We start from the raw sequence: 23,299 nt of genomic DNA, 5'->3' as shown, positions 1-23,299 counted from the left end.
AACTCACTCCTTTATGCTATTAGGGACTCAATCAAAAACACAGAATACAAAAGCCCTTTGACAAGGATATGTGCCTGGTATTTGGTTCTGTCAGCAGTTGCGAATACTGCAGTATCACTATCGCAGGCTCAGCTACATGAAGATAGAGGTCTGTATTAGTTTCATGGCAACTGGTCACTACGACCAACATTTAGAGAGAATGATTTTGTTTTTGTAAATGTATAAGATTAATCTAAAAGCAAGATAAGGCAAGGGTTAGGCTTTTAAAAAAAAAATTACCTGGTCACAGAGGGACTGTACAAAAGAAGCAACATATTCAGCACAATGCTGATGATGTACATTGTCGGCCACTGTCCGTAGTAATTCCAGCATCCCCTGAAATACTTCTGCAAATCTCTCGTCACCTTTGCTGGTTCCACTTAAAAGATGCAGCAGGGCAGCCTTGCAAGCTCCATGTGAAGCTAAAGAATCCAGCAGCGCAAGCAGACGTGCCGTTTGGGCAGTGAGGGGCTTCTCTTTCCCTTCTAAAGGGCTGTGAGATAGAAAATATTTGAGTAATACAACAAAGAATTTCTTATTTGTATAAATCAGGCTCCCTGTTCAAACAAATTGAATTATGCTGATCATATAAAAAAGATTGAGCTTCTTACATATTCTATTTTGTCTTCCAAATCTAACTAATGCTGGTTTTAAAAATTTAACACCTTAAAAATTTCCTTAGCAACTTCCATAATACAAACTCTGAAAAGTGACAGCATCATAGCTCAAGAAAAACTGTCTGGAACACAAAAAAAATTATTACCTGCTCAATTCTTCTACTATCAGGTCCAATACAGTCCTCAGGATAAGGAGAGCTGTGGGAGAAGCGAGATCACACAGTTGTATACACACACGCCTGAGTATCTGTTGCAGAGGCTGACAGGTGGATCCAAAGATGGAACGTACTATTTCTTGCAGAAACTTTGCTTGCATTTGAAGGTGAATACTCCATAGTTTTCGGGTGTTCAGTGCTATAGCTATACCTTCTGCTGAAATCGGCTGTCAAACAACACAACATTTGAATGGTTATACATAGAATACAATATTGGCCACATTTTGAGCTAAAATGATACACCATTAACCCCATAGGTGTAGACATGACAACAGCTTTACAAATGAATACGCCTTTGTTTTCAGGCAACAGTTTTTTTTTATTATTCGTTCATGGGACGTGGGCATCGCTGGCAAGGCCAGCATTTATTGCCCATCCCTAACTGCCCTTAAGGTGGCGATGAGCCTCCTTCTTGAACCGCTGCAGTCTGTGTGGTTAAGGTTCTCCCACAGTGCTGTTAGGTAGGGAGTTCCAGCAACGATGAAGGGACGGCGATATATTTCCAAGTCGGGATGGTGTGTGACTTGGAGGGGAACGTGCACGTGGTGCTGTTCCCATGTGCCTGCTGCCCATGTCCTTCTAGGTGGTAGAGGTCGCGGGTTTGGGAGGTGCTGTCGAAGAAGCCTTGGCGAATTGCTGCAGTGCATCCTGTGGATGGTACACACTGCAGCCACAGTACGCCAGTGGTGAAGGGAGTGAATGTTTAGGGTGGTGGATGGGGTGCCAATCAAGCAGACTGCTTTGTCCTGGATGGTGTCGAGCTTGAGTGTTGTTGGAGCTGCACCCATCCAGGCAAGTGGAGAGTATTCCATCACACTCCTGACTTGTGCCTTGTAGATGGTGGAAAGGCTTTGGGGAGTCAGGAGGTGAGTCACTCGCTGCAGAATTGGTGTGGATTTATGGATTAGAATCAGGACTGAAATAACAACATTCCAGCTGCTGTACATAGTTTTAAGATGTTCTTTGCACATTTTAATTTGCACTATGGGTAGGCAGAAGTTTTTAAATCACCATTCTCACTGATGTGAGAATGGTGATTAAAGAGGTGAGTCACTCGCCACAGAATACCCAGCCTCTGACCTGCTCGTGTAGCCACAGTATGTATGTGGCTGGTCCAGTTAAGTTTCTGGTCAATGGTGACCCCCAGGATGCAGATGGTGGGGGATTCGGCAATGGAAATGCCGTTGAATGTCAAGGGGAGGTGGTTAGGTGGTTAGACACTCTCTTGTTGGAGATGGTTATTACCCGGCACTTGTCTGGCGCAAACGTTACTTGCCACTTATCAGCCCAAGCCTGGATTTGTCCAGGTCTTGCTGCATGTGGGCACAGACTGCATTATCTGAGGGGTTGCAAATGGAACTGAACACTGTGCAATCATCAGCGAACATCCCCATTTCTGAACTTATGATGAAGGGAAGGTCATTGATGAAGCAGCTGAAGGTGGTTGGGCCGAGGATACTGCCCCGAGGAACTCCTGCAGCAATGTCCTGGGGCTGAGATGATTGGCCTCCAACAACCACTACCATCCTCTTTTGTGCGAGCTATGACTCCAACCACTGGAGAGTTTTCCCGATTCTCATTGACTTCAATTTTACTAGGGCTCCTTGGTACCACAATCGGTCAAATGCTGCCTTGATGTCAAGTGCAGTTATTCTCACCTCACCTCTGGAATTCAGCTCTTTTGTCCATGTTTGGACCAAATGAGGTCTGGAGCCGAGCGGTCCTGGCGGAACCCAAACTGAGCATCGGTGAGCAGGTTATTGGTGAGTACGTGCTGCTTGATAGCACTGTCGGCGACACCTTCCATCACTTTGCTGATGATTGAGAGACGACTCAATTGGTGATTGGCCGGATTGGATTTGTCCTGCTTTTTGTGGACAGGACATACCTGGGCAATTTTCTACCTTGTCGGGTAGATGCCAGTGTTGTAGCTGTACTGGAACAGCTTAGCTAGAGGCGCGGCTAGTTCTGGAGCTCAACTCTTCAGCACTATAGCCGGGATATTGTCGGGGCCCATAGCCTTTGTTGTATCAAGTGCACTCAGCCATTTCTTGATATCACGTGGAGTGAATTGAAATGGCTGAAGACTGGCTTCTGTGATGGTGGGGATATCGGGAGGAGGCTGAGGTGCATCATCCACTCGGCACTTCTGGCTGAAGAAGGGTGAAAACGCTTCAGCCTTGTCTTTTGCACTCATGTGCTGGACTCTGCCATCATTGAGATTGGGGATGTTCAGAGCCTCCTCCTCCAGTTAGTTGTTTAATTGTTCACCACCATTCATGACTGGATGTGGCAGGACTGCAGAGCTTTGATCTGATCCATTGGTTGTGGAATCGCTTAGTTCTGTCGATAGCATGTTGCTTCTGCTGTTTAGCATGCATGTAGTCCTGTGTTGTAGCTTCACCAGGTTGGCACCTCATTTTTAGGTACGCCTGGTGCTGTTCCTAGCATGCTCTTCTACACTTCTCATTGAACCAGAGTTGATCTCCTGGCTTGTTGGTAATGGTAGAGTGAGGAATATGCCAGGCCATGAGGTTACAGATTGTGCTGGAATACAAATCTGCTGCTGCTGATGGCCCACAGCGCCTCATAGATGCCCAGTTTTGAGCGGCTAGATCTGTTCTGAATCTATCCCATTTAGTATGGTGGTAGTGCCACACAACACTTTGGATGGTGTCCTCAGTGTGAAGACAGGACTTCGTCTCCACAAGGACTGTGCTGTGGTCACTCCTACCAATACTGTCATGGACAGATGCATCTGCGACAGGTAGGGGTCGAGTCAAGTATCACACATTTGGTCACTTTTGTGACTTACAGCACACAATACACCTTATCACCTGAACACTCCAGATATTGCCGCCCTTGCAATTACTTAAAAAAAGTATTTTTAATTTCATTTTACTTGGCCTCGTTGGCCAACCAATAAGAGTCTCCATTCTGTTTTACACTGAAGTTATTCTTGGAGAATACTACTACAACAACAACAACTTGCATTTATATAGCGCCTTCACAGGTGTGTAATCAGACAAAAAAAATTGACACCAAGCCAAAGAAGACGACATTAGGTCAGGTGACCAAATGCTTGGTCAAAGAGGTAGGTGCATCTTAAAGGAGGAAAAAGAGGTGGAGAGGCAGAGTAGTTTTAGGAGGGAATTTCAAAGCTTGGGACCTAGACAGCTGAAGGCACGGTCGCCAATGGTGGAGTGAAGGAAGTTGCGGGTGCACAAGAGGCCAGAATTGGAGGAACACAGATTTCTCGAAGGGTTGTAGGGCTGGAGGAGGTTACAGAGATAGGGAGGGGCGAGGCCATGGAGGGATTTGAACACAAGGATGAAAATTTTAAATTTGAGGCGTTGGTGGACTGAAAGCCAATATAGGTCAGCGACCACAGGGATGATGGGTGAACAGGACTTGGTGCGAGTTAGGATACAGGCAACAGAGTTTTGGGTGAACTCAAGTTTATGGAGGGTAGAAGACAGAAGGCCGACCAGGTATTGTTTACAAATATTAATAATACAAAATACAAGTCCCCACTGTTTATGGTGTCAACTCGATTTGCCCGCTATACACGGTGGACATTATAACCGAGAAATTTAAAGAGAGTACAAAAGAGTACTCGCCTCCTTCCAAAGCCCGTGCGAAAGCGTCCAGGGCCGTTGTCCTCGAGTGCCTGACGGGCGAGATCCTGGAGCTGGTGGGCAACGTGGCGCGGGACAAGAAGAAATCGTGCATCATCCCCAACAATGACGTGGAGCTCAAAGAGCCGGCAAGAACAGCTGCAGGAGTACTAGAGGTCCCGGGGTGGTGGGGTGGGGGGGGACTGGAGGCGGCAATGCTGCCATTGCATATTTGAAAGTGTACAAGCAGTTCCAATTATGCAGTCATTGTAAATGAGCAGTCATTTTCTTCTCTTGTCCTTAAATAATATAATCGTGAAAGGGTCACCAAGAACCATGAAAGGATTTAATGGTAATCGCATTTTAACGAGATGCAACAACTGAGGCAAAAAATTATTCTGCTTGAATTGCCCGAAATAGTCGACGCGCTTAATAAGTTTTAAGCGGTGCCTTAGTAATTGATGCCTATGGCGATGGTAAATGATTAGCACCATTTGCCCCGTATAGGCGGCTGTCTGAGATAACCGTGGACGGTGTAAGTGGTGAGGACAATATTGAAAATCTATTCAGAATTTCACTGCAAAGATGTAATAAAATGTTTTGCACGTTACATATACTATTCACTGTACCATTAATACCAGAAATGAATTACCAAGATTCATGAATTACCAGGAATGAGAGGTTATGGTTATGACGAAAGGCTTGAAAATGTAGACTTTTTTTCACTTGGAGAGACAATTAAAGGGGTTTTGGGGATGCGAGGGGGAGTCTAATAGAGGTTTTCAAGATTAAGAAAAAGTGAAAACATTGGGGCACAAACACGTACTTCTCACTAGAAGAGGGAAGTTAGAAGAAATGTTTTCACACAAATGGTTATTAGAATGTGAAAAACTTTATCAAAGTGGCTATTGAGCCAGACACTCTGCAGGATTAAGAAACTGAGAGCTGAAGGACAGGACTTAGCTAGATGCTATTCCTGGCTAGAATACTCTGGAAGATTCATTACAGCTATTAAAAGAGAGTACTTTGTTGATATGAAATTTCAATTATGTCCTCACAATACAGCGGCTGGTGCACAGACCCTTTTACGGCAATTTTAAGATCCTGTGATAACTCAAGGGGTAAATGCACATGATGTGGTATTGTGCAATAAGCTCCAGTTTTAATTCCAGTTCTCTGCTGCGTCAGCTCTCAGCCAGGGCAGCACTGTGGGAACTGCTATTGGCCACAGTATTCCATAGGCAGAGGGTATACAAGAAACATTAGCCAGGGTTTCCTCTCCTAATTGTTAGGAGAGTTAATTCCTCTCCTGCTTAAGTGGGGATCAAGTGAGGATCGGATCAGATTCGATGGTGATACCCAGGGTTGAATGGCCTACCAACATTCTTCATCTACACTTATATATGAATTATTTCCATTGGATAAGCTATGGAGCACTGCGGGGAGCCATTGAACCATACTCAGCAGTGGAAGGAAGAAAAGGAGAAGGTTTTGGAAAACTGTTTAAAAGAAGAAGGAACAATAACTGTGTACTTACCTATACATCAGTTCTCTGCTACTGTATTTCTCCTTGGTTCATATTAAACTAATTACTCAAAGGTAAGATCTTACTATGCATACCTACCAAATACACCACAGATTAATTAAAAATTATTCAATCTTACTACAAGGTGGTTTAGCGTGCCTTACAATCAAACTATCATTTTTTTCAACATTAAGGCTCAGGTACAGAGAAATCCCTGAGCTTCAGCTCTCAGTACACCCTGTTGTTCACCAGGAGCAATCAGGGTTGCTGTGAACTAAAGTTCAGAAACAGGCCATTATGTTTCTACACCAAGCACCATCAGTAAAATGATGTATCCAGCCACATCATGGTCAGCTTTAAAAATTTAATTTAGTGATAAGTCGCATGTTTGTTGGATGAGTACTCAAGAACAAGGCTGCTGTGAAAATATGGATTTAACCTGGAATATTCCTTTGACATAATCACAATTACATCAGAGGAGCCCCATGAACAATATTAGCAGACTAGATACGATATCTAGCCACTTCACAGCATTTAGAATCAAGGAATTTTAAAAAAAATTCTCCTTTCTTGTCCATTTCAAACCCCCCCCACCCCCACCAGAATTAAGTCCTTGCTGGGTGCAATTCCACTAGTGCAGACCACCCTTCAATGCCTTGTCTAAATGGCCATTTTTCATGCATGAGCCTTAACAGTAAGTGTTTCGTGCTATTCAACTATAGTGGAGTCACATTCAAGCCTGCTCCTGTCCTCACCTGGCAACTACATACATTAACTTCTAGAAAACACCTCTAGTTAATAAGAAGCAGAAACCATGACCAATATTCCCCTCTCAAACAGTGTGTTGAGGTTAACTTCATTAGGCCTACCACCATCTCACCTGAGAACTGCTAACCAGCACTGACCAGGGATCGAATCTATATGGGTCAGCTATTCATTGGATAAAGTTACTGAGCCTTTGGTTTTGCTCACAGTTCATTTACAATCTCAGATTTTGTTTTTTGGTCCTGCTAAACATTTGCTGAAACATATACATGCGCATCCTCTAGGTGCCTTGCCACATCATTCATTTACTCACCTCAAAGTTCCTTTAAGAGAACGTCCACCATCTGGTCCACTAAGCTAAGATTCAAAGGCAAATACATATTTCTTCTTCTATCAATCTAATAAGTAATATAGTGCACTTTAGAATTGCAGACAAGGTCTCAATATTGAATTCTATAAAGTTACTAGAAGGATCACAAAAGATTTTAATGACTTGAACTTGTTATTCTCTCCCTTACCACTGTGATCCTCCTTTAGCTAAAGACAGCAACAGTCTGTCCTTCAGCTTCTGCGTGGCCATCACCTATGATTCCCTTCGACTCCACTTCAATTTGCTCAGAATGGCTCAGTCTCCTTCACTTTTTCGCTGGACATAAACCATTTGCAAGACAACCAATCCTTACTGAAACTCACCCATTGAGGGTCATCAAGGTCAATGACAGAGCAATGGATATCATTGGAGTGACCTAGTACTTATTTGGAAAGTATAAAGATTTAATTTATTTTAGTTATTAGATTTCAGGTCAATGTAGGGTGTACTAATCAATATGTCTCAATGTTTCAGATATTAACTTCATTTAAGATTTGTCTTAGAGGATTTTTAAGTGAACAAGGTTTCTGAGTAAAATGATACTTTTTGTCCATACAGATCATTTCTCAGTAATACACAGATGTAATGATCTGTGTACCACTGGCAGGCATTTAATAACCATAAGATATCTGAGGGCAAGTTTAAAGATTAAATCTCACCTGTGTGGTTTGCATGGGCAGTGGAAAAGGCAAGAGTTCTGAAAGCAGCAACATTCCAGAGAAAAATCCTTCTGGTGTTTTCAGTATAAAGGAAAGGACTTCCTTTAACATTAATGACCATGTGTTGTTTGCCAAAGACTCCTCAGAATAAGTGACCTGCTCATTGACACCTTGGGTAAAAGTAAGTAGAATATCAACGATGTCATTTTGAATCTTTTGCTCTTCATCATCCAGTCGCCCGGACAGAGGTATGGAGCAAAGGACCATGTGGAGGGTAACCAGTACTGTAGGAACTCGGACATCCTTAAATTCAAAAGACCCTCCCCTCAGAAGTTCTGTCAGCATAGCCTTTAAAAGGGAAAGGGTGCATCTTGTGATGGAAAGGATCATAATCCTCTGCAATGTAGTTCCCATATTTGCATGCAGTCTCCAGGGCAGTATGAGGACACTGTTTAGTTTTTGTAGAATTCGAATAAATATGTCCATTCCTTCCGCAGAAAACAATTGAATAATTGCAAGGTTCCACTTAAGATCTTTCTGCTGACCTATTGAAAGAAATACCAAGTTATTTCCGAGGAAACTAAAAATCTAACACATACCTTTTGTTTTAAAATAAGTAAAAAAAGAAATGATCTTGTCGACTGCCTATTACCTCTGAAGAGTGTTATCCAAATCCATTTTAGAAATGATAGGTTAAAATCCCACATTTTTTGAAGAAAGGTGGTTTACCAAAGTGAGCTGTATTAACAACATACTTTTATTGCTGGTGTGGGTAAAGCCCCACCACAAAACATCTTCTAGCTTGGCAGTTTCAGATCTGAAAGTTTTGAGAAGGTTGCTTCTCTAAAGTTAACGGTGAGGTTTGATAATTGGGGAAATGTCATGAGTGTGTGTTTATAGTGACATTAGAACTGTGGAATTAATTTTTCACTAGCTCCAGGAACAAAACAGAGGAAATGAATTAGTTCCAGTTAGCAAAACATGATCTTTAGAACCAAGGAATTATCACCACTTCCAAGGCATACTAGTAAATGCATTGTCTACTTTGCTTTTAATTATCATATTTGCTCTATGAAACATTTTAAAATAAGACATAAATCTAAAAAGGTTTTCCACGGACAACGAAGATTGCCTGCTGGTATAGATAAAGTACTAAGTATTAATACATCATTTACATTCTATCAAGTTTATGTATCATACCTTCAAGGGGGGGAGGTGGGCATGCAATGTGGCAAAGGACACGCAGTGCAGTGGTTAGTCCAGCACCTTCCTGAGTCATCTGAATGGTCAAATTATCCAGGTTCTAAAAACACAAAATAAAACCACACTCATGAAATACTCTGCTAAATAATTTGAGTCTGAACTGGCAAGTTATTGAAACAATCTTTTGCAAGTCTTACTCTTATGAAAACAATTTCAAAAATCACTCATACATGCACTATGATATCTGTATTCTGGAAATAAATCATCTTGTAAACTTGTGAATTTATAGCAAAACATATTTGTAAGAACATTTGGAGTTTAAAAAGCAATAACATTCAATAATGCTACTTCATTTAAAATAGTTTTGAACTTCAACTATTAGGCCAAGCAAAAAGACCAATATTTACTTTCTTTACTCAAGGAAAATAGTTTACAAAAAATTAAATCTTTGGTATTGTTTTCTAACCATTAGATTGGCAGTATTTTCAGGGAGATACTCATCTCCCTGAGCCTGCTGGTTTTGTTTGTTCTTTTGCTCATTTACAATGATGCTGAAAAAAGTGATATGGTAATAAAGCTGCTTAAACTCAAAATAGTTACTACTGCAAAATTAACCCTACACTACCAGACACCTAAAACAAAATTTTTATATTGAAATTAAAAATTGAAACACTATCTAGTGCTCACCCTGTTGTTCCCTTTTCCTTCTATTCATTATATATTTTTACTTTAACTTGCTTTTGCTCTAACAAAAAAAAGCTAGTCTAACAAGCTTTCACTCAGTTTTATTTTTCTGACTTTCTGCTCATACATCCATTTTATAGCAAGTTTGTTTTTTAAAAAAGTTTTTTAACTAGCTGAAGACTGGCTTTGTTTTCAACCAACTGAAAGCCCATAATCTATTGATGAGAAAATTGTGTCCCAATGCAGAAGTGTGACCATGGGCTGTATATCGCTTTTATCAGACTGATAATTCTAAATTTTTCTTTAACGTAATTGACTATGTATTTTCCTCTCAAGTTGCTCCCTTCAGCCAAAAGCAGGAAGACACTCAAAAGCTGACAGCTCAAGAACAGCCCTGAATACAAGCCCCATGACATGGGAAGACAAGGATTGAAGGTGCAAAAGGACACAAGCCTGTCATAGCTTAACCTGCGGGTATATTCAACATTTGCCAATTTTACTGCAGGGGAAAAATCTAAAGCACACACGGAAAACAGCTTGCAACACTGATTATTTTAGAAATTATGGAAGGGGGATACGCGTGCTGAAGTCATGAGGTTTATTTTCTAGCTAGATCTTGGGGCGTACTAAAAAAATATACTTTTTAAACGATGTTGCATTTTCCTGCATTTTAGAGCCTACTGTAATTCTACCTTTCAAACCCAAAATTAGCTATCCTCAAAAGGTTAGATATTTTAAGAATTAAAATAAAACTAATTATAGGAGTTTCAATACTAATTTAGAGTCAAATTCCTTTCATTAGAAATCTAATCCCAAATGCAGCATGTTAGTTTATGCATTGAAACTCTTTACAACACATACCTACAATAATCCCAACCAACAATGCATTGTACATTCACAAAACAACAGCTGTCCCTGTCCTGGGTTCCATGGCAGTTGGGAGGCAGGTGAGAAATTATCTGGATTGAGGGTATGCTGATGTAACAATTTTAAATCAGAAATTTTAAGTAGCTTTAGAAGGGTAAAGGTTGAGACAGTATCACAATAACACCTTGGAACCAAGTTCTGATGAAGGATCACACCCAAACATTAATCTGTCTTTACCTCTTAAAATGCTGGGCTATTATGCACTTCAAACATCTCTTTTTAAAACCTTAAAACACAAGAGACTAGAATTTACTGTTAACACGTTCATAAGGTATTCATCTGTTTACTCGATTTAAACAGGTTAACGTCTATGTTAAAATATTGGACAGAGGAATATCATACGAATGCATTAAGCATTCATCTGCTAATATCATTAACAGTAATTTCTAACCTACATTGCTCTCTCTACCCTGTCGAAAAGGTTTATTTTCTTGTACTGGAAATAAAGATCAACGTATACTGCAATCATTGAACAAAATTAAGTTCCTAGAAATATAATTTCCAGGAACAGCCACGGGGGCTGAATTTGTGCTCACAGGTGGACCTGACCGATTACCATCAGTCTGCAACTTGTAATCTACTACTGATGGTATGTCAGTGCTCACATTTCCCCATGGATGTTGACCACTAATACTGATGGTGCATTCTTTCTCCCTTTTTGTTGCAAAATGACAAATGGACCTCTACCATGAGAACAGTTTTCAAAGTTACAAACATAAATTCATCCACAAACAGGTCAATAGGCTGCATCATCACAGTAGTACACTGTAGTAAAATCCTAAATTAAACTCAGTATCACTCCAAACACACTCCCTATTTTATTTCCAAACTCTAGCAGTGCAGTGACAGAATGCCCAAATAATGTAGTTCATGTATTCATGTCAGGGAACATCCTCGTTATCTCAAAAAAGTGGCTACAACCAGCCTTGAAGATCATTTAAGACAATCCTTGGAAAAAAAAATTAAACACTGCATTTTAAAAGTTGTTTTGTTATATATAACCCTATGGAGATAAACACATCTGTAACTGTTACTCTCAAAAACCATCAGCTGACCATAAAACTTTTTCTATTTGAAGTTCATATTAAACTAGTAATGCGAGAAAATAACTGTGATTGATTCATTTTCAGCTTCTAGCCCTGCCCTATCCTCCAATCAATTAGATTAGTTCCAACAAACTGCAGTCCCACCTTCCCATCTGACTGCTAGATACTGAATCTACAATTCGTGAAAAATGCTGACTTTGCTTCTGAAACTCTAACAAGCTAACATGTTGGTTCAAATGCTGATGGTTGTCATGTAAGTCTATAACAGATGAACTGAAATATGAACAGAAGGCATTTTAGGAAAGGGCCTGAACCAGAAACGCAACTAATTGTTTCTTGAACTCACTGATAGCGTCCACTTCCACGGCATTCTTTGGTAACATTACTCTTTGGTTGAAAAGTTCCATTTGACTTTCCTTCTTACTTCTAACTGTTAGCTTTCAATCCCTTAGTATTGGAAATCCTTCAATGCAATGAACAATTTGCCTGAATCAATTTTGTCAATTCCATTCATAATCTTGAAAACATCATGACTATGGGAGGTCTAAATGTTTACTTGTAAACATAACTAAACATTTATGCTGTAGAAGAATTGCTTTGTTCATACCTATATTCAGATCTGTGCCAGCAACAGGATCAATAGTGCACATTTCCATTAAGGTTAAACGCTATTTTATGAGGCCATACATAAAGTAGCAAATAACCTACTATATCATTGCAAAGCACAACCCATCACACCACTCATACAATATACAAATTTACGCTTATTTCTGTTAATTCTGGCAAGCGGCACTCACTGGCATCACCCTTCACATATTTGAGTTAAACATGCCAGTCTAATAACAAGACTCCTCTAAAACTATCAGTCATGGCATATTTATTTTTCAGTGACTCCTACTCCCATGTTTATTGTTTTGTTGACCACAAATTTATGGTAGCTAAAATAGCACTTTAAGTTACAGTTACTTTACAATCTGATGGAATATTGACAGCTTTAAGCAAATTTAATCTTTTAGATTCTACAGAAGAGTTTACTTATCTAGGTACCGTTGGGCTGCATTTGAACATATCAAAGATTGATTTGGTTTTATCTATGATGTAACCATGTCAATCTTCAGAAACTGTGCTTTTAACTAGAAAAACAACTTTAATACCAATGAAAAATTCTTTTTCAATTAACTTGATCCCATCTCCAAAATGAACAATGAAACATAAAGGCAGAAGTACAAAGGTAAATGAAAAATAGAATCTGGCAGGAGAAAAAAGGTCAACATCAAAAGTGAAAAATTGGGGCTTTTTTTGTTGGAACAACGCAGATTAGGGGGCAACATGATAGAAATGTTTAAAATTATGAAAGAACGGGACAAGGTAGATAAAAGCAGACTGTTTCCGGTAGTTGAGGAGTTTAGAATGATGGGACATTGATTAAATGCAAGTGATTTAGTTCAGAGAGCAAGAGAAACTTCTTTACTTAGAGTGTTGCGAATGTGAAATTCACTTCCAAGGTTAGTGGTCAAGGCAGAAACTATGTCAACATTCAAGATTAGATTGGATAGGTGGATGGAGAAAAAGGGGATAAAGGGAAATGGGAACAGGGTGGATAAATGTGATTAAGACTGTTTGCTTGCATGAAGGGTAAACACCGACACGGACTTGTTGGGCTGAATGGCTGGTTTCCATATTATAACTTCTATGCCTGTGTAACTGCTGTCCCGAATTAGGGATCAATCCTGTATCTTACTGGTCTGTATAGCTCAGCCACCCACTAGATGAACTCAAGAGTCATGGAGAGCTTTTTTTTAATATACAATTGTATTTTAGCTTTTATTCAGAAGCTTAAGTTACTATTACAGTAACAAAGCGGTTCCTGATGTTTCAGTAGCATTACTGTTGTATTAGTGGCTTTCAGTATCACAGCGTGCAAGTTGTAAACTAAGCTGGTTGACCTAAAGAAAGAGGCAAGTTTCCCTGAACCTGCCAGCAGTCCAAGGGATAAACCTGAATCAAAGCCAACATTCAGACCATAACCTCCCCAAAACACTGGCTATTCATATTTTACCCTATTTTTAGAAGAATACAGGACATCAGCAGACACCTAACATTTCACTCACCTGTTTAATATATTCGAGAAGACTAGGAATACAATTAATTTCAAACTTTAGATTCTTCAGTGGCTCCAGCCATTTACCCAATTCTAAAAATCAAGAAAAAGAAATGGAATTAATGGGCACCAAAATTCATCACTCTCAGCTATCAAGTACATAATCTGGAATTTCTACAAAAGAAGCTCACTTTCAATGCTGTCATTTGGATTTAATATTTCTCAAAACATTAAAAATATTTCAAATTAAATTCTTATGCTTAGTTGCAGAGTATATAACTGTTTTAGAGAGATACAAACCAATGATTCAGTCAAATATAACTTGTCAAATATCATATTCTAAAACATGCCAATGTGTTAATCTTTAAAAAGTCTTCTATAAGGTGAAATGTCCTGAAAAAAATTACATTTTACAAAAATCTCATGTGGTTTTATGTCCTAGAATTACAAAACAAAAATCTGCATACAAAAATAGATACTGATTGCTAGCAAAATACCACAAATTTAGTACTAAAGAGACTAATAGGTAGAACACTGCGTTGAAAATTTGGTATAAAGGCTTCAACAAATTTATCTAAAGTTATATGTTAACAATTTATTCCCAATGAGTTTAAAAACAAAAATTTAAAAACTTGTTTAGTACTAATTATTTGCACTCACCAAAAATGAAACTCATGTTAAAGTGAAAGTCTCTTGGTGAGGTAATGGGATCTCGCCCAAATTCTTTTTTAAAGCAAATCCATACCAGTAACATTGAAATTTGAATACTTACTCCTGCTTTTCTGAATATGATGGCTTACTGTGGGCTATGACTTCCCCAATACTGACAGCCCATTATATTTCAGCCAAGTAATCATTCTTTATGTTACGAGTCTGGATGAGATATATTTGACTCTGAGGTGTAGCCTGGCTAAATTCTACACATGCACTTTCAGCAAAGGTTACTAATTGTCAGTGTAAATTCTGACCAGGGACACCAGGCTAATTTCATCACCCAAGTACTGCCTCAGCTAATATCAGCTAACTCAACATAGATCAGGGACTGAAACTGGGAATTTCATTCAGTGGGGTGGTTTTGAGAGCACTGTTTCACCCTGTTTGACATGGCCTTTTTCTAGCCACTTTTCTGGTTACCTACCTTTTTCTTTTATTGATTTATTGACTTGCATCTTCAATTTCTTTTGTTTTGTACTCCTACTGTTCTTCCTGGAGATTGTCCACCACCCAACAACCCATTTAAGACTGGCCACCTTAAGTGATGCTAAATTTTATATTGTCGACTTATGGTGAGTATGTTCCACCCTCTTCAATTTGACAGCATTATGGAAAGAGTTTGCTAAATGTGGGAATACTGGGAGGGGGATCCTAAATGGATGGTAACAGTGGTGAGCGATCTAGGAGCACAAGGGATGGGTTCCAGGGTCTAGAATTACTGGGAATAGCACGAGAAGCGTGCTGGAGTTTGGCAGTAGTGGTGGGGGTGTTGGAACGTGAGAGCACTGGGTTGTCAGTGGAGATGTGTGGGAGCACTGAAGAAGAGTTTTCCTGAGTGTGGAAGTACTGAGAAAGGGTTCTGGGAGCACCGAGAGTGGTGTCTAAGGGGTCTCGGAGTAATGGAAATTGGATAGTGAGGCTTGGGAGCAGCAGACAGGGCTTTGGATCATTGGGGAAGAGGGTAGTAACTACAATACAGACACCAATAACAGATTGGTTCAGGAATTCTGCAATCAATGAACTAATCAGCAAACTCATTTTACAAGGCATTAGACAGACACAAAAATTTAGGAAAGAAGTTTGAATTTTGTTAACATCTTTGCTTACTGTGACCAAATGTATCCATTCAGGGCATGAATATTTAGCTGCTTAAACATGCAACAATTTCTAAATCACTTTTTTTTTTAAAAAAGAGGACTTTGAAATATCTCTGGATTTCAAACATAACTAGTAACCAGCGTTTTTTCCTAAATGGTGGCACACTGACTAGTCTATATTTCTAAAACATTGCCTACACCGTTTAGGAAGGAATTTCATCCCATCCATTTATACACTCCTGGCAGTGTACATAAATAACGGATTCCTGAAAATGTCTCATTTTGTTTTCCGAATTCCTTCCTTTTTGGTCCCACCTATTAAAAGGTAAACCATAGAACCTGCTCCAAGGCCCCTATGAATATGTGCATTTTGGAGTAATTTGATTTTTCTCCATTCACCTGACATCCATTTATCACTTTCCTGACCATGTGGCCGAGATCTGCCAATACTTGTACATTAAGTCATGAGCACAAACCCACATCTGACCACTCTGTGGTAGACACACAGCGTTTAAGAAAAGATTATACCAAAGTAATAAAAATTCAAATTTCTTTACCTTGTAGTTTGGGATTGGTGTCATCAGCCTTGCAGAGTCTCAGTAATCCAGGAGAATGCTGTTCCAGCATTTGCCCATCATGAGCAGATTGTACAGTTAGCAAAATAAGCATGCAAGCATAATTGCATGCAACTGATTTCCTGGATTTTGTGTCCCTGGAATTTAAAAAAAATCAAAATGTACCATCTTATTATATACAAAATGAAACATGTATAATTTGCAATCACCCTGATTAATACTAACAAATTTTACATCCATATCATCAAGGAACATTACAATTTTCAAAGATTTGGAAATCCAAGAGAACCGCAGAAGTCTCCACTTGGCTAATATTTGATTATTCTAACCTGCCACCCAAAACAAAGGGGGGGGGGGGGAACGACGACTAGTTACAATCCAAACAGCTATCCCTGGTAACAGCTACACAAAAAAAAACTTTCAAAAAAGTTAAAAGCTAATGATCATAGAAAAATTACAGCACAGAAGGAGGCCATTCGGCCCATCGAGTCCATGCCTGCTCTATGCAAGAGCAATCCAGCTAGTCCCACTCCCCCGCCATATCCCCGTAGCCCTGCAAATTTTTTCCTTTCAAGTACTTATTCAGTTCCCTTTTGAAGGCCATGACTGAAACTGCTTCCACAACCCCCTCAGACAGTGCATTCCAGATCCAAACCACTCACCGAGTAAAGGAGTATTTCCTCATGTCACCTTTGGTCCATTTGTCAATCACCTTAAATCTATGTCCTGTGGTTCTTGACCCTTCCGCCAATGGGAACAGTTTCTCTCTATCTATTCTGTCTAGACCCTTCATGATTTTGAATACCTCTATCAAATCTCCTCGCAACGAGAACAACCCCAGCTTCTCCAGTCTATCCACATGACTAAAGTCCCTCATCCCTGTAATCATTCTAGTAAATCTCTTCTGCACCCTCTCTAAAGCGCGTTGCCCAGAACTGGACACAATACTCCAGTTGTGGCCGAACTAGTGTTTTATAAAGGTGCATCATGACTTACTTACTTTTGTACTCTATGCCCCTTTATAAAGCCCAGGATCCAGTATGCTTTTTTAACTGCTTTCTCAACCTGCCCTGTCACCGTCAACGATTTGTGCACATATACCCACAGATCTCTCTGTTCCTGTACACCCCCCCACCCCCCAAGAACTGTATCCTCCAGTTTCTTTTTTTTTATTCGTTCACGGGATGTGGGCGTTGCTGGCAAGGCCGGCATTTATTGCCCATCCCTAATTGCCCTTGAGAAGGTGGTGGTGAGCCACCTTCTTGAGTGAGATTTTACAACTGAGTGGCTTGCTAGGCCATTTCAGAGGGCAATTAAGAATCAACCACATTGCTGTGGGTCTGGAGTCACATATAGGCCAGACCGGGTAAGGGCAGCAGGCTTCCTTCCCTAAAGGACATTAGTGAACCAGATGGGTTTTTACGACAATCCGGTAGTTTCATGGCCATCATTACTGATACTAGTATTTTTAATTCCAGATTTTTATTTAATTAATTGAATTTAAATTCGCCAGCTGCTGTGGCGGGATTTGAACTCATGACTCTGGATTTTAGTCCAGGCCTCTGGATTACTAGCCCAGTAACATAACCACTATGCTACCGTACCCTTGTTCACACCGCCTCTCCTTGTTCCGCCCATCGAAATGCACCACCCGCACCCCTACGCACCAAATTCCATCCGCCACATGTCCGCCCATGCCACCAGCCCTTCCACACCCTCCCAAGTCCACCACCACCACTCCCCCACCGTTCTCTGCCCACAACTTACAACTCACCCCAGACTCGAAAAAAAATTGAAAAATCATGGCTCATTTCATGAAATTTACATCTGACCCTAGCTTTAATACACAGATATAGTGTTCCCGTCATTATGCTACTCCTCCTCACTGGTTCATGATCAGTAGAAACACTGTAATTTACAGTATTAAAGTACAGAAAACCATTGGAACAGGGTCTAAATATGGAAGCCAGGCTAGCCCCAAAAACATTGCATGAAATAAATGGATTTAAGAACTATACTAAAGACAAAACAGGTTTATGATCAGAACTTTGCTACCGATAGAAAACTGGCACCAGAAATATAGATGTTGTAAATGCTGACTGTCAAAAATGTTTTACAGGAGGTGTGGAACATTGTTGTACTACTCTCTCTTGCGATCAGCTTTCTGCACCATATCTGCTCCATTGCCAAGATGACTTTTTTCCACTTCCACAGCTTTGCCTATCTCTGGCTTTCATTTATAACATGCATCTCTACAGTGCTCTTCATGTGCAGGAAGACATCTCAGAGTGCTTTACATTAAAGGATGAGAAAAAATAACAGTGTTTGTCGAGCAGGAGGGAAAAATGGGTGAGCAGCCAAAAGTATAGTTGAAAAGGCTGTTTTTGAAGTTGGGAAGGGAGGGGCAAGTTGGGAGTTTGAAAGGACTGGAATGTAGTGGCTAACAAAGTAGCTACCAATGATGGATTGGGAGACAAGGAGCAGTCCAGTGTTAGAGGAGTAGAGAATGGGGAGATAAGGCTGGAGATCAGAGTGGTAGTGTGGAACAAAACCATGATGGGATTTGAAAATGAGGATGAAAAAATTGAAATCAACTCACTGGGGCAACGGGAACCAATAGATCTTGGAAATGATGGGGGTGGGGGAAATGGTCATGCAGGACTTTGCATGGTGTGAAGATGCAGGCTGCACTGTTTTCCATGAACTGCAACTTGTGAAGAGTTCAGGAGGGGAGGCCAGCTCGGTGAGTGCTAGAGATGTTGAACCTTGAGGAGATAAAGGTATGGACTATGGTTTTGGTGATATGGGGAGGGGGGGGGGGGGGGGAGAAAAAGAGAAGGGGCAAGAGAAAAGAGATAGGGCCAGAGATAGGCAAAGCTGTGGAAGTGGAAAAAAGTCATCTTGGCAATGGAGCAGATATGGTGCAGAAAGCTGATCGCAAGAGAGAGCAGTACAACAATGTTCCACACCTCCTGACTCAATCTAAGATGACAGTCAAGGATGTTGACAAAGCCAAAGCCACACTGGATGGTATCAGTTTTGCTAGCATTAAATTGTAGGATTGAATTTCTGACACACTAAAAATGACACTGTAGGCAAAGGAGAAGCCCCTGAAAATCATGTAATGCCTGCTTTGCAGCAGGTATGAGCGAAACCAGGAGACAACAATAACTCAGAAATGGTGGTGGAGTAGGCAGACTGAATAACAATACTGTGGTCAATGATTGCAGAGAGGTCAATAAGAATAAGTAGAGACAGAAAGCCATGGTCAGTCACATAAATGTTATTTTGACTCTAACTAGCGCAGTCATTGCTATGGGTACATGGAAGTGTCTCAAACAAGGAGTGCCAGCAGATAGGAGTGTATTCCAGGACTAAAAAAAAGGAAAGGTTTGAGATAGGATAGCAGTTGGAGCAAATGGAGGATTGAGAGTGGGTTTCTTGGAGGAAGGAGATAATCTTGAGGCAGGTAGGCACAGTACCAAGGAAAGAGACACATTACCAAGCAGACCTAATACACAACATATCTGATAATCTTAGACCAGAGCATATAATGAGCAGAAGCACTGCTGCAGTACTTTCAAGTTTTAAGTGTAAAATGGAACACAAAAGCTTGAAGCCCAGCTCCCCTCATTTGTCCTCCTGTTGTTTTACATGTGGGGCAGTGTGAAATAACATGCACCCCATTTCCCAGGTAGGATACATGATTCAATTACCAAACTTTAACAGTATGTTATACCTCATAGGCATATCAGTTTTTTTTTAAAACTACAATGTTTTCCAAAGATAGTTTTTAAAAAGTTTCAGCTGTACTTTTAACATGTGCATGCATTTTTGCCTGCTGCGTGTAAATATATTAGTTAATTTCTATTTTCTACAAAATCATTACTTATTGTTTTACACAAATTGTGTAAAAAAATGCCTCCACTTAGATTACTCAGTAAACTTCTTCATGCCTAATGATATAAATCTGTAAATAAATCATTACAGTGATGTTTGTGCTCATTTACTATTGGATTTGTTTGGACAGTTTTCTCGACCTAGAAACAACACACTGGATTTCAGACAAAAAGAAAATGACCAGAGATTGGAGAAACTAATCAGTGTGCATATTATAATAAACACAATTTTTTTATACAACTCAAAAAAATTGTAATCTGGTCAACAACAATGCAGAATACTTCCAACAAACATGCAAAGCACCCTAGTCACTGGGCAGTTCACAGCATTAATTTGTACTATATTGGCTGGCATAGTGATTCATTAAAATAGGATACATTACCCCAAGAGCTCTTTGGAATAGTATTCCATAAGAGTAATGAGACTAGAAAGATTTTTGTCCAGGTGGAGTACGTGGGACACAGCATTTCTTCCAATCGGATTGAAAGTAATCAGGTAGAGGCTATGAAGAGTTCCTAATACGTCTGCACGGTCCGTTTCCTCAACTGCTAAACCTCGATTTAAGTAGTCAAAAAGTTCAGAAACATACTGCAATGCCTGTAACGAATACAAGAGCCAGACAGCTAATGTGTCATCATTGCCACTATCAGAATGGATAGCCTCCTCTTGGTCTTGATCAGAAGTCTGAGATAAGGCTCTGATCAGCAGATTTGTCGCTTCATACTCTGCATTGAGAAATAAAAGACCATTTTGTATCTGAATTAGGAACTTAATCAAGTCTTTAATAGATTGTAACAGACCAGGATGAGCGTTGGTTGCAGGAATAGACAGAAGCAGGGTGAGTGATTCCAGAAAATGGCAACTGTTAAGATACCTGCAACAACAAAATCAAATGTGGACAAATTATTCCAAACTTATGAATTTTTAAATGGTTATCTATCTTCCAGTCAGCTATTCATACTCAACTGTAAATGAACTATATAGAGGATGCACACATTGACCTGAACAATAAGTTCATCAATTGGCCTGTTACCCATAATTTTGCATTCTTTATCAATTACATTTGTTGCATGTACTTGGAAATTTGATAAATTTAGGCTGGAGGATCCTCAATCAAGTTTGAATGTATAGTCAAAATGCTTTGGTTTCAAGCTTTCAAACACTGAAGTTGAATTATTCTTACATTCTACCAACACTTTATCCACATCATAAGCTTTAATTCAATACATGGTTAACTTACGCCACATTTTTCAACTACAGATACAAAAATACATAATAACTTTGTAGCTGTTTAACATATTTACTCTGCCTGGTGATACAATTGCTCATTGTGTGGGATGAAATGTGTGGCTAGTTTTTTTTTCATGGTATTTAAAAGCAATATGCCAGCAGTCACTCTTCCGTGGCTAAGGTTGCAAATATAGACGATAGAGTGGATGGGTTAGTACAGAGAGGAGCTGGTGTTGAAAGACCAAAAAGGAAGGGATTAAAATACAGAATGAGGAAGAAATAAGAAGTTCCCTAAACTGAATTCAGGCATATTGCCAGGAAACTGAATTATAAGGGGACTAAGTAGTCCTTTCTAGATTAGTGCCCATCTTTGGCAAAAGTGGTACGAGTAGAATTATTAGGGTAAAATCAGTGGCTGGTTAGTTGAATCAGGTTAAATGGTGATTGTTTTATAAGTAAACATAACCTTTTTTGGGGTAAACTGGTTGGTACAGTAGAGATGAGCTGCACCTCTAAGTTAAGAACAGGAAAACTAGCCAATAATAGTGGATGGAATTAAGGCTCGTTTAAACTAGACATAGAGAAGGAAGGGAATCAAACTAACTACTGATGACCAGAAATTGGATGGTGATCAAAAAGGACAAGTCAGCTACAGGTCCTCAGGTCAGGTAAAAGGAAACAGCATTTTATACAAGAGGATGAGGAGAGTACATACAGATGACAATGTAGTCATAATGGAGTTACTTCAACCAACCCAATATGAGCTATTAATGTCCTAATGGACATAAGGTAACAGAATCAAATAATAAATATGACACAAAATGATTCCTAACACATTGCATTAGGAATCCCACTAGGGTAAATATGCATCGGACTGCAGCGGTTCAAGAAGGCGGCTCATCACCACTTTCTCAAGGGCAATTAGGGATGGGCAATAAATGCTGGACTTGCCAGCGATGCCCACATCCCATGAACGAATAAAAAAAAAAATCTAGATCTGCTTCTTGAAAGTGATCAGAATGACAACCACAATGCAGTGGCAGTGAATCTTTTGGGAACAAGTGGCCATAATATAATAAAATTTAAGATCCCCTGCAATCAACATGTTGAGGATTAGGTCAGAAGTATACGAGTTCAGAGAAACATGCTTCTATACAATCAGAGAGAACTAAAAGAAATTAAGTGGGTCATACTGCTGAAACACAGGTAAAATAATTTTTTTTGAAACTATATTAACTATATACAAGTTAACAATATGGCCAAGAAAACCAAGTATAAGCTGAAAAGCAGTCCAAAAATATATTAACAATGCAATTTAAAATAGAATTGGGAAGAAAAATAATCTTATACAAAGTCTACATTGTGAAGAGAAGGGGAGAACTTTGTGAGCAATACAGGAAAAAGCTAAAACACAGTAGATACTAGGGGTTCAAAAGAGGGCACCAATGACAGACATACAAAGGGCTGCTAAGTATAACAACGAAACATATTCCTGTACCGCCAGAAAAGAATGGTTAGGGAAGAATTTATCTAAAAGATTGAAGTGGTGGAGTAATTGAAGATAAAAGGAGAATAGTAGAATTAATCACTAGGGAGAGAAAAAAAGAGTTTATTCCGAGGCTTTAAAATGCGTTGGTCAGATCTCAGTTGGATTAATGGGCACAATTTTGGTCACCAGGCTTCAAAAGAGACTATCATTCATTGGAGCGGATGCAGAAAGGGCAACAAGAATGATTCAGTGCAAAAGGAATAAACTATGAGCAGATTAGAGAAAGTTAAGACCCATAGCTTTAAAAAAAGATGGTTAAGGAAAGACCTCAACAAAGTATGTAAAGTATCAAATGTTGCCCTGCACCTCTGGGGATCTGGGGTGGAGTGTGTTGCACACAAAGCAGTCCCCACAAACCGGCTTCTAAATCACTTCATGGACTCCCAGGCCGCCTGTATCGTCTGCAGCCTGGATGAGTCCATGTACGTGTAAATGGAATGCAAGAGGTTGCAGCCCCTGTTCCGTT

The 23,299-nt window shown here is 39.8% G+C and overlaps 1 protein-coding gene across 4 annotated transcripts in view; it reads right to left on the bottom strand.

The window, feature by feature from the left end:
* Positions 1-23,299, bottom strand: part of virma (vir like m6A methyltransferase associated) — a 133,538-nt gene that overhangs the window by 86,638 nt on the left and 23,601 nt on the right. For all 4 annotated transcript variants that reach the window (XM_067979251.1, XM_067979253.1, XM_067979252.1 and 1 more), the window contains exons 9-15: positions 20,437-20,928; positions 16,137-16,291; positions 13,779-13,861; positions 9,008-9,110; positions 7,808-8,352; positions 803-1,038; positions 280-532 (exon numbers count right to left, since the gene is read on the bottom strand). In XM_067979251.1, the coding sequence (XP_067835352.1) occupies positions 280-532; positions 803-1,038; positions 7,808-8,352; positions 9,008-9,110; positions 13,779-13,861; positions 16,137-16,291; positions 20,437-20,928 (1,867 nt within the window). The remainder of the gene's footprint in view (positions 1-279; positions 533-802; positions 1,039-7,807; positions 8,353-9,007; positions 9,111-13,778; positions 13,862-16,136; positions 16,292-20,436; positions 20,929-23,299) is intronic.

The sequence above is a fragment of the Heptranchias perlo genome, chromosome 3 (genome assembly GCF_035084215.1).
Source record: "Heptranchias perlo isolate sHepPer1 chromosome 3, sHepPer1.hap1, whole genome shotgun sequence".
In the NCBI taxonomy this organism is placed as follows: Eukaryota; Metazoa; Chordata; class Chondrichthyes; order Hexanchiformes; family Hexanchidae; genus Heptranchias; species Heptranchias perlo.
Note: the sequence above shows the minus strand (reverse complement) of the source record. Positions and strands in the feature narration are given on the sequence as shown.